This window comes from Oncorhynchus keta, chromosome 3, assembly GCF_023373465.1.
Source record: "Oncorhynchus keta strain PuntledgeMale-10-30-2019 chromosome 3, Oket_V2, whole genome shotgun sequence".
Classification (NCBI taxonomy): Eukaryota; Metazoa; Chordata; class Actinopteri; order Salmoniformes; family Salmonidae; genus Oncorhynchus; species Oncorhynchus keta.
In genome coordinates, this window is record NC_068423.1 from 26,871,583 (window position 1) to 26,884,382 (window position 12,800).

At 50.0% G+C, this 12,800-nt stretch overlaps 2 protein-coding genes and 1 long non-coding RNA gene across 11 annotated transcripts in view; 2 read left to right on the forward strand and 1 right to left on the reverse strand.

Annotated features, from left to right (window-relative positions):
• micu1 (mitochondrial calcium uptake 1) overlaps positions 1-12,800 on the forward strand; it is a 142,044-nt gene that overhangs the window by 118,291 nt on the left and 10,953 nt on the right. The window contains exons 10-11 of the mRNA XM_052494827.1: positions 2,725-2,862; positions 11,343-11,451. Coding sequence (XP_052350787.1) covers positions 2,725-2,862; positions 11,343-11,451 — 247 coding nt within the window. The remainder of the gene's footprint in view (positions 1-2,724; positions 2,863-11,342; positions 11,452-12,800) is intronic.
• Positions 520-2,341, forward strand: LOC127915243 (uncharacterized). 4 transcript variants are annotated; one of them, XR_008090676.1, is made up of 3 exons: positions 520-573; positions 1,523-1,622; positions 1,673-2,341. It is a non-coding gene; the product is annotated as an uncharacterized LOC127915243 (long non-coding RNA). The 4 variants fall into 4 exon arrangements; XR_008090674.1 differs by lacking the exon at positions 520-573 and adding an exon at positions 598-673; XR_008090677.1 differs by lacking the exon at positions 520-573 and adding an exon at positions 1,220-1,273.
• On the reverse strand, positions 6,440-8,241 carry LOC127915231 (uncharacterized). Of its 6 annotated transcripts, none has more exons than XM_052494861.1 (3): positions 8,186-8,215; positions 7,619-8,077; positions 6,444-7,564 (listed from the first exon to the last, which is right to left on the reverse strand). In XM_052494861.1, the coding sequence occupies exons 1-3, from the start codon at positions 8,201-8,203 to the stop codon at positions 6,833-6,835; spliced, it is 1,209 nt and encodes a 402-aa protein (XP_052350821.1). In that variant the 5' UTR covers positions 8,204-8,215; the 3' UTR covers positions 6,444-6,832. The 6 variants fall into 6 exon arrangements, with proteins under 6 accessions (XP_052350812.1, XP_052350807.1, XP_052350799.1 ...); XM_052494859.1 differs by lacking the exon at positions 8,186-8,215 and adding an exon at positions 8,132-8,161; XM_052494852.1 differs by having other exon boundaries at positions 6,440-7,483; positions 7,619-8,241.

The window sequence follows — 12,800 nt, forward strand, 5'->3', positions numbered from 1 at the left end:
GTTCCTTTTTCTCTTGTTCTCTCGTTCCTTTTCTCTCGTTCCTTTTCTCTCGTTTTGTTCTCTCGTTCCTTTTCTCTCTTGTTCTCTCGTTCCTTTTCTCTCTTGTTCTCTCGTTTTTGTTCTCTCGTTCCTTTTCTCTCTCGTTCTGTTCTCTTGTTCCTTTTTTCTCTTGTTCTCTCGTTCCTTTTCTCTCGTTCCTTTTCTCTCGTTCCTTTTCTCTCGTTTTGTTCTCTCGTTCCTTTTCTCTCTCGTTCTGTTCTCTCGTTCCTTTTTTCTCTTGTTGGTTGATTGGTCTGTCAGACACTGCGCTGCCAACCCACAGCTCTCTGCGTCCTCCCCCAACAGGACGGGTAGCCTGTCCTCGTCAGAGAGGTCTTTGAAACCTTGAATAAGGGTTTTAAATCTGGGGAAATGACACTCTCTAATTGTTTTATATTTTTAACATTTTGTCAGGAAATGCAGCTCCGTCTCAGGTTCTGCTGTGGTGCAGTGGTTGCACAACCTTTCCTCTACAGGGAGACAGGTTCTGCTGTGGTGCAGTGGTTGCACAGCCTTTCCTCTACAGGGAGACAGGTTCTGCTGTTATGCAGTGGTTACACAGCCTTTCCTCTACAGGGAGCCAGGTTCTGCTGTGGTGCAGTGGTTGCACAGCCTTTCCTCTACAGGGAGACAGGTTCTGCTGTTATGCAGTGGTTACACAGCCTTTCCTCTACAGGGAGACAGGTTCTGCTGTTATGCAGTGGTTACACAGCCTTTCCTCTACAGGGAGACAGGTTCTGCTGTTATGCAGTGGTTACACAGCCTTTCCTCTACAGGGAGACAGGTTCTGCTGTGGTGCAGTGGTTGCACAGCCTTTCCTCTACAGGGAGCCAGGTTCTGCTGTTATGCAGTGGTTGCACAGCCTTTCCTCTACAGGGAGCCAGGTTCTGCTGTTGTGCAGTGGTTGCACAGCCTTTCCTCTACAGGGAGCCAGGTTCTGCTGTTGTGCAGTGGTTGCACAGCCTTTCCTCTACAGGGAGCCAGGTTCTGCTGTTATGCAGTGGTTGCACAGCCTCTCCTCTACAGGGAGCCAGGTTCTGCTGTGGTGCAGTGGTTGCACAGCCTTTCCTCTACAGGGAGCCAGGTTCTGCTGTTATGCAGTGGTTGCACAGCCTTTCCTCTACAGGGAGACTGGTTCTGCTGTGGTGCAGTGGTTGCACAGCCTTTCCTCTACAGGAAGCCAGGTTCTGCTGTGGTGCAGTGGTTGCACAGCCTTTCCTCTACAGGGAGACAGGTTCTGCTGTTATGCAGTGGTTGCATAGCCTTTCCTCTACAGGAGACAGGTTCTGCTGTGGTGCAGTGGTTGCACAGCCTCTCCTCTACAGGGAGCCAGGTTCTGCTGTTATGCAGTGGTTGCACAGCCTTTCCTCTACAGGGAGACAGGTTCTGCTGTGGTGCAGTGGTTGCACAGCCTTTCCTCTACAGGGAGACAGGTTCTGCTGTTATGCAGTGGTTGCACAGCCTCTCCTCTACAGGGAGACAGGTTCTGCTGTGGTGCAGTGGTTGTACAGCCTTTCCTCTACAGGGAGACAGGTTCTGCTGTGGTGCAGTGGTTGTACAGCCTTTCCTCTACAGGGAGACAGGTTCTGCTGTGGTGCAGTGGTTGCACAGCCTTTCCTCTACAGGGAGACAGGTTCTGCTGTTGTGCAGTGGTTGTACAGCCTTTCCTCTACAGGGAGACAGGTTCTGCTGTTGTGCAGTGGTTGCACAGCCTTTCCTCTACAGGGAGACAGGTTCTGCTGTGGTGCAGTGGTTGTACAGCCTTTCCTCTACAGGGAGACAGGTTCTGCTGTTGTGCAGTGGTTGCACAGCCTTTCCTCTACAGGGAGCCAGGTTTTCCTGTGTCTACACTTCTCAATGGCAAGGCTGTGCTCACTGAGCCTGTACTTTGTCAAGGTTTTTCTAAGGTTTTGATCAGTAACCATGGTCAAATTGTTATCCAGTGTAATGTCGACTTAGGGCCAGATAGCACTGCATTTCGCTTTGTGATTGTGTTTCTCAATAGGTCATGTGGTTTTGTTTTGACTGTGTTGTAATTTGTTTCATTCTGATTGATTGGATGTTCTGGTCCTGAGGCTTCAGTGTTAGTAGAACAGGTTAGTGAACTCAGGACCAGCTGGATGAGGGGACTGAGGCTTCAGTGTTCGTAGAACAGGTTAGTGAACTCAGGACCAGCTGGATGAGGGGACTGAGGCTTCAGTGTGTTAGTAGAACAGGTTAGTGAACTCAGGACCAGCTGGATGAGGGGACTGAGGCTTCAGTGTGTTAGTAGAACAGGTTAGTGAACTCAGGACCAGCTGGATGAGGGGACTGAGGCTTCAGTGTTAGTAGAACAGGTTAGTGAACTCAGGACCAGCTGGATGAGGGGACTGAGGCTTCAGTGTTCGTAGAACAGGTTAGTGAACTCAGGACCAGCTGGATGAGGGGACTGAGGCTTCAGTGTGTTAGTAGAACAGGTTAGTGAACTCAGGACCAGCTGGATGAGGGGACTGAGGTTTCAGTGTGTTGCGCAATCGGGAGAGAAGGGCTTTGGTCAAGAACCCGATGGTCACTCTGACAGAGCTCCAGAGTTCCTCTATGGAGATAATATAATTATAATGGATAATAATAGCAACCTGTCTCTCTCTCCCCCACTCACTCTCCACCCCCCCCCCCTCCCCCCCCCCCCTCTCTCTCTCTCTCCAGTTTATGCGTAACGACCCAGTGGATGGGTGCATAACAGAGAGACAGTTCGGAGGCATGCTGCTGTCCTACAGCGGAGTCCAGTCACGTAAACTCAAACAGATGCAGAAGGGACTCAAGAAGATGTTCAAAGATGCTCAGGTACTGAGACAGACTGACACGTAATACATCACTGTGAAGGGGTAGAACACCTCTCTCGCTCTCCGTCTCTCTCTCTCTCTCGCTCTCGCTCTCTCGCTCTCTGTGTCTCTGTCTGTCTCTGTCTGTCTCTCTCTCTGTCTGTCTCTCTCTCTCTCTCTCTCTCTCTCTCTCTCTCTCTCTCTCTCTGTCTGTGTCTCTCTCTCTGTCTCTCTCTCTGTCTGTGTCTCTCTCTCTGTCTCTCTCTCTGTCTGTGTCTCTCTCTCTCTGTCTCTCTCTCTGTCTGTGTCTCTCTCTCTCTGTCTGTGTCTCTCTCTCTCTGTCTGTGTCTCTCTCTCTCTGTCTGTGTCTCTCTCTCTCTGTCTGTGTCTCTCTCTCTCTGTCTGTGTCTCGCTCTCTCTTTCTGTGTCTCGCTCTCTCTGTCTGTGTCTCGCTCTCTCTGTCTGTGTCTCGCTCTCTCTGTCTGTGTCTCTCTCTCTCTGTCTGTGTCTCGCTCTCTCTGTCTGTGTCTCTCTCTCTCTGTCTGTGTCTCGCTCTCTCTGTCTGTGTCTCTCTCTCTCTGTCTGTGTCTCTCTCTCTCTGTCTGTGTCTCTCTCTCTCTGTCTGTGTCTCTCTCTCTCTGTCTCTCTCGCTCTCTCTGTCTGTGTCTCGCTCTCTCTGTCTCTGTCTCTCTCTCGCTCTCTGTCTCTGTCTCTCTCCACTCCCTACACTCTAACCACTAGGCTACCTGCCGTCCCTACACTCTAACCACTAGGCTACCTGCCGTCCCTACACTCTAACCACTAGGCTAACTGCCGTCCCTACACTCTAACCACTAGGCTAACTGCCGTCCCTACACTCTAACCACTAGGCTACCTGCCGTCCCTACACTCTAACCACTAGGCTACCTGCCGTCCCTACACTCTAACCACTAGGCTACCTGCCGTCCCTACACTCTAACCACTAGGCTACCTGCCCTCCCTACACTCTAACCACTAGGCTACCTGCCCTCCCTACACTCTAACCACTAGGTTACCTGCCGTCCCTACACTCTAACCACTAGGCTACCTGCCATCCCTACACTCTAACCACTAGGCTACCTGCCCTCCCTACACTCTAACCACTAGGCTACCTGCCGTCCCTACACTCTAACCACTAGGTTACCTGCCGTCCCTACACTCTAACCACTAGGCTACCTGCCGTCCCTACACTCTAACCACTAGGCTACCTGCCGTCCCTACACTCTAACCACTAGGCTACCTGCCGTCCCTACACTCTAACCACTAGGCTACCTGCCCCTCCCTACACTCTAACCACTAGGCTACCTGCCATCCCTACACTCTAACCACTAGGCTACCTGCCCTCCCTACACTCTAACCACTAGGCTACCTGCCGTCCCTACACTCTAACCACTAGGCTACCTGCCGTCCCTACACTCTAACCACTAGGCTACCTGCCCCTCCCTACACTCTAACCACTAGGCTACCTGCCGTCCCTACACTCTAACCACTAGGCTACCTGCCGTCCCTACACTCTAACCACTAGGCTACCTGCCCCTCCCTACACTCTAACCACTAGGCTACCTGCCGTCCCTACACTCTAACCACTAGGTTACCTGCCCCTCCCTACACTCTAACCACTAGTCTACCTGCCGCCACTACACTCTAACCACTAGGTTACCTGCCGTCTCCACACCTGGGCCAAATAGCATTCTAGTTTGCTCTGTTTTTTTGTTAATTCTTTCCAATGTGTTAAGTAATTATCTTTTTGTTTTCTCATGATTTGGTTGGGTCTAATTGTGCTGTTGTCCTGGGGCTCTGTAGGGTGTGTTTGTGTTTGTGATCAGAGCCCCAGGACCAGCTTGCTTAGGGGACTCTTCTCCAGGTTCATCTCTCTGTAGGTGATGGCTTTGTTATGGAAGGTTCGCTTCCTTTTAGGTGGTTGTAGAATTTAACTGCTCTTTTCTGGATTTTGATAATTAGTGGGTATCGGCATAATTCTGCTCTGCGTGTATTATTTGGTGTTTTACGTTGTACACAGAGGATGGTTTTGCAGAATTCTGAATGTAGTGTCTCTGTCTCTCTCTCCACCTTTGTGTGTCAGGTCAACTGCGTACAGAGAACCTACTTCTGTCTCTCTGTCTGTTTTGAGTTGCTACTTAGGTGTTCATTGATGCCAAGGAGATATCTGTACAAGGGGACAGCTGTCTCTGTCTCTCCCGGTCTCAACCCCACACCTCTGTGTGTCTCCCGGTCTCAACCCCACACCTCTGTGTGTCTCCCGGTCTCAACCCCACACCTCTGTGTGTCTCCCGGTCTCAACCCCACACCCCTGTGTCTCCCGGTCTCAACCCCACACCCCTGTGTGTCTCCCGGTTTCAACCCCACACCTCTGTGTGTCTCCCGGTCTCAACCCCACACCTCTGTGTGTCTCCGGTCTCAACCCCACACCTTTGTGTGTCTCCCGGTTTCAACCCCACACCTCTGTGTGTCTCCCGGTCTCAACCCCACACCTCTGTGTGTCTCCCGGTCTCAACCCCACACCTCTGTGTGTCTCCCGGTCTCAACCCCACACCCCTGTGTCTCCCGGTCTCAACCCCACACCTTTGTGTCTCAACCCCACACCTCTGTGTCTCAACCCCACACCTCTGTGTCTCCCGGTCTCAACCCAACACCTGTGTGTGTCTCCCGGTCTCAACCCCACACCTTTGTGTCTCCCGGTCTCAACCCCACACCCCTGTGTCTCCCGGTCTCAACCCCACACCCCTGTGTCTCCCGGTCTCAACTCCACACCCCTGTGTCTCCCGGTCTCAACCCCACACCTTTGTGTGTCTCCCGGTTTCAACCCCACACCTCTGTGTCTCCCGGTCTCAACCCCACACCTCTGTGTCTCAACCCCACACCCCTGTGTCTCCCAGTCTCAACCCCACACCTCTGTGTCTCCACCCCACCTCTGTGTCTCTCCCGGTCTCAACCCCACTCGGGCAGAGGTTCTCATAACAGGAGAATCTGTTATGGCTAAACCTGCTCTCACATGAAACTCTCTCTATCCCTCTATGGCCTCCTCCCTTCCTCTCTCTAGGAGAATTATTGAGTTCATACAGCCAGCTGCTTCTCTCTCTCTTCCCCTCTCTCCTTCTCTCTCTTCCTCCCTTCCTGTCTTCCTCTCTCTAGGAGAATTATTGAGTTCATACAGCCAGCTGCTTCTCTCTCTTCCCCTCTCTCCTTCTCTCTCTTCCTCCCTTCCTCTCTCTAGGAGAATTATTGAGTTCATACAGCCAGCTGCTTCTCTCTCTCTCTTCCCCTCTCTCCTTCTCTCTCTTCCTCCCTTCCTCTCTCCTTCTCTCTCTTCCTTCCTTCCTGTCTTCCTCTCTCTAGGAGAATTATTGAGTTGATACAGCCAGCTGCTCCTGTCTCTGCTGTCAGCTCATTCAGCAGTGTGTTTGTGTACGTGGGTGTAAAGCTTGCTTCCCCTGTCATGCTACCCCCTTCTCTGTGTCACACCGTTGAATAGAAGTCTCCTAACTACAGGAGCGTAATCAGAGGTGTGTGTGTGTGTGTGTGTGTGTGTGTGTGTGTGTGTGTGTGTGTGTGTGTGTGTGTGTGTGTGTAATCAGTCTCTTGTCATGATAATGTTTAACTGAGTTTCACAGCAATAAAATCACTTGAAGCAGAATTCCTATTAGCACTGAAACTTCTAGGCCTGTAGGGACCATCATTCTGATGGCAACTTTCTAACATTCATTAACATTAATTAATGGATTAATGCATTTCATATATGCCATTGCTAAAATAATCATTTGAAGGTGTTAAGTAGTAACATTACAATAAGATTATTTGTCTCATTTCAAGTAGCAAAATAGCATTTTCATTAGTTTGTTACTGTATATGTAAGAACAAATCCCCACAAAAAAAACACCTAATTCAACTGTTTAGTCTTATTATTTTGTTCCAACAGATATGTTTCATAGTTGTAACATGCTCGCGGCTTATTTTTAGTTTTTAATTAAAAATAAAATAAAAATACCCCGACCGTGAAGACGCACAGTCAGCAACCACATGTGGTCAGATGAAAACATCACCGTGGCCTTAAACATCACCGTAACCTCAGTAGCCTTAAACATCACCATAACCTCAGTGGCCTTAAACATCACCGTAACCTCAGTGGCCTTAAACATCACCGTAACCTCAGTAGCCTTAAACATCACCGTAACCTCAGTAGCCTTGAACATCACCGTAACCTCAGTAGCCTTAAACATCACCGTAACCTCAGTGGCCTTGAACATCACCGTAACCTCAGTGGCCTTGAACATCACCGTAACCTCAGTGGCCTTGAACATCACCGTAACCTCAGTGGCCTTGAACATCACCGTAACCTCAGTGGCCTTGAACATCACCGTAACCTCAGTGGCCTTGAACATCACCGTAACCTCAGTGGCCTTGAACATCACCGTAACCTCAGTGGCCTTGAACATCACCGTAACCTCAGTGGCCTTGAACATCACCGTAACCTCAGTGGCCTTGAACATCACCGTAACCTCAGTGGCCTTGAACATCACCGTAACCTCAGTGGCCTTGAACATCACCGTAACCTCAGTGGCCTTGAACATCACCGTAACCTCAGTGGCCTTGAACATCACCGTAACCTCAGTGGCCTTGAACATCACCGTAACCTCAGTGGCCTTGAACATCACCGTAACCTCAGTGGCCTTGAACATCACCGTAACCTCAGTGGCCTTGAAAATCACCGTAGCCTCAGTGGCCTTGAACATCACCGTAACCTCAGTGGCCTTGAACATCACCGTAACCTCAGTGGCCTTGAACATCACCGTAACCTCAGTGGCCTTGAACATCACCGTAACCTCAGTGGCCTTGAACATCACCGTAACCTCAGTGGCCTTGAACATCACCGTAACCTCAGTGGCCTTGAACATCACCGTAACCTCAGTGGCCTTGAACATCACCGTAACCTCAGTGGCCTTGAACATCACCGTAACCTCAGTGGCCTTGAACATCACCGTAACCTCAGTGGCCTTGAACATCACCGTAACCTCAGTGGCCTTGAACATCACCGTAACCTCAGTGGCCTTGAACATCACCGTAACCTCAGTGGCCTTGAACATCACCGTAACCTCAGTGGCCTTGAACATCACCGTAACCTCAGTGGCCTTGAACATCACCGTAACCTCAGTGGCCTTGAACATCACCGTAACCTCAGTGGCCTTGAACATCACCGTAACCTCAGTGGCCTTAAACATCACCGTAACCTCAGTGGCCTTAAACATCACCGTAACCTCAGTGGCCTTGAACATCACCGTAACCTCAGTGGCCTTAAACATCACCGTAACCTCAGTGGCCTTGAACATCACCGTAACCTCAGTGGCCTTAAACATCACCGTAACCTCAGTGGCCTTAACCATGACCATAACCTCAGTGGCCTTAACCATGACCGTAACCTCAGTGGCCTTAACCATGACCGTAACCTGAGTGGCCTTGAACATCACCGTAGCCTTAAACATCACCATAACCTCAGTGGCCTTAAACATCACAGTAGCCTTAAACATAACCATAACCTGAGTGGCCTTGAACATGACCGTAACCTGAGTGGCCTTAACCATGACCGTAACCTGAGTGGCCTTGAACATCACCGTGGCCTTAAACATCACCATAACCTCAGTGGCCTTAAACATCACAGTAGCCTTAAACATGACCGTAACCTGAGTGGCCTTAACCATGACTGTAACCTGAGTGGCCTTAACCATGACTGTAACCTGAGTGGCCTTAACCATGACCGTAACCTGAGTGGCCTTAACCATGACCGTAACCTGAGTGGCCTTAACCATGACCGTAACCTGAGTGGCCTTAACCATGACCGTAACCTGAGTGGCCTTAACCATGACCGTAACCTGAGTGGCCTTAACCATGACCGTAACCTGAGTGGCCTTAACCATGACCGTAACCTGAGTGGCCTTAACCATGACCGTAACCTGAGTGGCCTTAACCATGACCGTAACCTGAGTGGCCTTAACCATGACCGTAACCTGAGTGGCCTTAACCATGACCGTAACCTGAGTGGCCTTAACCATGACCGTAACCTGAGTGGCCTTAACCATGACCGTAACCTGAGTGGCCTTAACCATGACCGTAACCTGAGTGGCCTTAACCATGACCGTAACCTGAGTGGCCTTAACCATGACCGTAACCTGAGTGGCCTTAACCATGACCGTAACCTGAGTGGCCTTAACCATGACCGTAACCTGAGTGGCCTTAACCATGACCGTAACCTGAGTGGCCTTAACCATGACCGTAACCTGAGTGGCCTTAACCATGACCGTAACCTGAGTGGCCTTAACCATGACCGTAACCTGAGTGGCCTTAACCATGACCGTAACCTGAGTGGCCTTAACCATGACCGTAACCTGAGTGGCCTTAACCATGACCGTAACCTGAGTGGCCTTAACCATGACCGTAACCTGAGTGGCCTTAACCATGACCGTAACCTGAGTGGCCTTGAACATCACAGTAGCCTTAAACATCACCATAATCTGAGTGGCCTTAACAATGACAGTGGCCTTAAAGGTCTCTCGCGTAGCTCGTGCGCCAGACTCGCGTAGCTCGTGCGCCAGTCTCGCGTAGCTCGTGCGCCAGTCTCGCGTAGCTCGTGCGCCAGTCTCGCGTAGCTCGTGCGCCAGACTCGCGTAGCTCGTGCGCCAGTCTCGCGTAGCTCGTGCGCCAGTCTCGCGTAGCTCGTGCGCCAGTCTCGCGTAGCTCGTGCGCCAGTCTCGCGTAGCTCGTGCGCCAGAAGTCTGTCCTGATGAAGTCTCTTCAAGCAGTCGATACACTTGCGGCCACATCAAGCTTCTTGTAGAACGCAGCCACATGTGGTGAAGTGAAGAAATGATCCACGGTGATATTTGTCCCCCTTACCAACCGAAGGTTGCGCATCATCGCCGTATTCTCCGACACCTGCTGCCCCATGTGAATATTTTCAGCGTCGCTTCCTTCCTGTTCTGTCTCACAGTTTCATTCGATGGTGGTACAGGTACCTGCTCAGTCTGTACCGTTCAGTAAGGGGAAGGTCATTAAACGCATAAATATAGGTTGAATTTACAATGTTGTTTGTTCTCTGGTTGCCTTTTTCTCACACAGAGGTGTGGGGTTGAGACCTGTCAACAGGTCACAAATCTTGCTGCTGTGATGGCACACTGTGGTATTTCACCTGCCAGATATGAAGGTTTCTCAATGTTTTTGATTTGTTTTCACATTCTTTCTGTGGGAGCCAGGTCTGCCTTCGGCGGCCTCTCTCAATAGCAAGGCTGTACTCACTGAGTCTGTACATAGTTGAGGATTTCATTAAGTTTAGGGTCAGTCACAGTGGTCAGGTATTCTGCCACTGTGTACTCTCTGTTTAGGGTCAGTCACAGTGGTCAGGTATTCTGCCACTGTGTACTCTCTGTTTAGGGTCAGTCACAGTGGTCAGGTATTCTGCCACTGTGTTCTCTCTGTTTAGGGTCAGTCACAGTGGTCAGGTATTCTGCCACTGTGTACTCTGTGTTTAGGGTCAGTCACAGTGGTCAGGTATTCTGCCACTGTGTACTCTGTGTTTAGGGTCAGTCACAGTGGTCAGGTATTCTGCCACTGTGTACTCTGTGTTTAGGGTCAGTCACAGTGGTCAGGTATTCTGCCACTGTGTACTCTCTGTTTAGGGTCAGTCACAGTGGTCAGGTATTCTGCCACTGTGTACTCTCTGTTTAGGGTCAGTCACAGTGGTCAGGTATTCTGCCACTGTGTACTCTCTGTTTAGGGTCAGTCACAGTGGTCAGGTATTCTGCCACTGTGTACTCTCTGTTTAGGGACAAATAGTATTCTAGTTTGCTCCGTTTTTTTTGTTTGTTGATTCTTCCCAGTGTGTCAAGTAATTATCTTATTTGTTTTCCCATAATTTGGTTGGGTCTAATTGTGTTTCTGTCCTGGGGCTCTGTTTGTGGACAGAGGCCCAGGACCAGCTGGCTGAGTGGACTCTTTTCTAGATTTGTCTCTCTGGAAGGTGATGGCTTTGTGGTGGTGGGGGGGGCTCCACAGTCATTTCTCATTTCTTTCTCCACAGTCATTTCTGGGCTCAAATTTGTCTCCACTTTTGTGGATTGGGGTGATCAGTCCTTGGTTCCAAATGTTGAGGAACATGCGAGAGCCAAGGAGGATATTAGAGTTTAAGATTCATGGTTTGCTTTATCCTTTTACTCTGTCTCTCCTCTTTCCTTGGCTTTCTCCCTCTCTCTCCCTCTCCCTCCCTCTCCCTCTCCCTCTCCCTCTCCCTCTCTCCCTGTCTCCGTCTCCCTCTGTCTCCCTGTCTCCGTCTCCGTCTCCGTCTCTGTCTCTGTCTCTCTCTCTCTGTCTCTCTCTCTCTCTCTGTCTCTCTGTCTCCCTCTCTCTCTCTCTCCTGTCTCCCTCTCTCTCCTGTCTCCTGTCTCTCTCTCTCTCCTGTCTCTCTCTCTCTCTCTATAGGGCATTACGTTTGAGGAGGTGGAGAATTTCTTTACCTTCCTGAAGAATGTGAATGATGTGGATACAGCTCTGAGTTTCTACCACATGGCCGGCGCCTCCATCGATAAAGGTATGCCAACGACCGTCTGTTTTCTCTCTTTCTCTCTCTCTCTCTCTCTCCTGTCTTTCTCTCTCTCTCCTGTCTGTCTCTCTCTCTTTCTCTCTCTCTCCTGTCTGTCTCTCTCTCTCTCTCTCTCCCTCCCTCCTGTCTGTCTGTCTCTCTCTCTCTCCCTCCTGTCTGTCTCTCTCTCTCCTTCCTGTCTCTCTCTCTCTCCTGTCTGTCTCCTGTCTCTCTCTCTCTGTTTCTTTGAGTGGGACGGACAGACGGACGGACGGACTCTCTGTCGCTGTCTCTCTCTCTGTCGCTGTCTCTCTCTCTGTCGCTGTCTCTCTCTCTGTCGCTGTCTCTCTCTCTGTCGCTGTCTCTCTCTCTGTCGCTCTCTCTCTCTGTCGCTGTCTCTCTCTCTCTGTCGCTGTCTCTCTGTCGCTGTCTCTCTCTCTCTGTCGCTCTGTCGCTGTCTCTCTGTCGCTGTCTCTCTCTCTCTGTCGCTGTCTCTCTCTCTCTCTCTCTGTCGCTGTCTCTGTCGCTGTCTCTCTGTCGCTGTCTCTCTCTCTCTGTCGCTGTCGCTGTCTCTCTCTGTCGCTGTCTCTGTCGCTGTCTCTCTCTCTCTGTCGCTGTCGCTGTCTCTCTCTGTCGCTGTCTCTCTCTGTCGCTGTCTCTCTCGCTGTCTCTCTCTGTCGCTGTCTCTCTCGCTGTCTCTCTCTGTCGCTGTCTCTCTCTGTCGCTGTCTCTCTCTGTCGCTGTCTCTCTCTCAATTCAATTCAATTCAATTCAAGGGCTTTATTGGCATGGGAAACATGTGTTAACATTGCCAAAGCAAGTGAGGTAGACAACATACAAAGTGAATATATAAAGTGAAAAACAACAAAAATTAACAGTAAACATTACACATACAACAGTTTCAAAACAGTAAAGACATTACAAATGTCATATTATATATATATATATATATACACAATGTACAAATAATTAAAGGACACAAGATAAAATAAATAAGCATAAATATGGGTTGTATTTACAATGGTGTTTGTTCTTCACTGGTTGCCCTTTTCTCGTGGCAACAGGTCACACATCTTGCTGCTGTGATGCACACTGTGGAATTTCACCCAGTAGATATGGGAGTTTTTCAAAATTGGATATGTTTTCGAATTCTTTGTGGATCTGTGTGATCTGGGGGAAATATGTCTCTCTAATATGGTCATACATTGGGCAGGAGGTTAGGAAGTGCAGCTCAGTTTCCACCTCATTTTGTGGGCAGTGAGCACATAGCCTGTCTTCTCTTGAGAGCCATGTCTGCCTACGGCGGCCTTTCTCAATAGCAAGGCTATGCTCACTGAGTCTGTACATAGTCAAAGCTT

Excerpts from the sequence above, each read along its gene's own strand:
- LOC127915231 (XM_052494837.1), bottom strand. The coding sequence starts at position 8,230 with ATGTTTAAGGCCACTGAGGTTACGGTGATGTTCAAGGCCACTGAGGTT. Across the intron at positions 7,565-7,618 it reads TGATGTTCAAGGCCACTGAG|GTTACGGTGATGTTCAAGGC; the intron begins GTTACGGTGATG and ends AAGGCCACTGAG.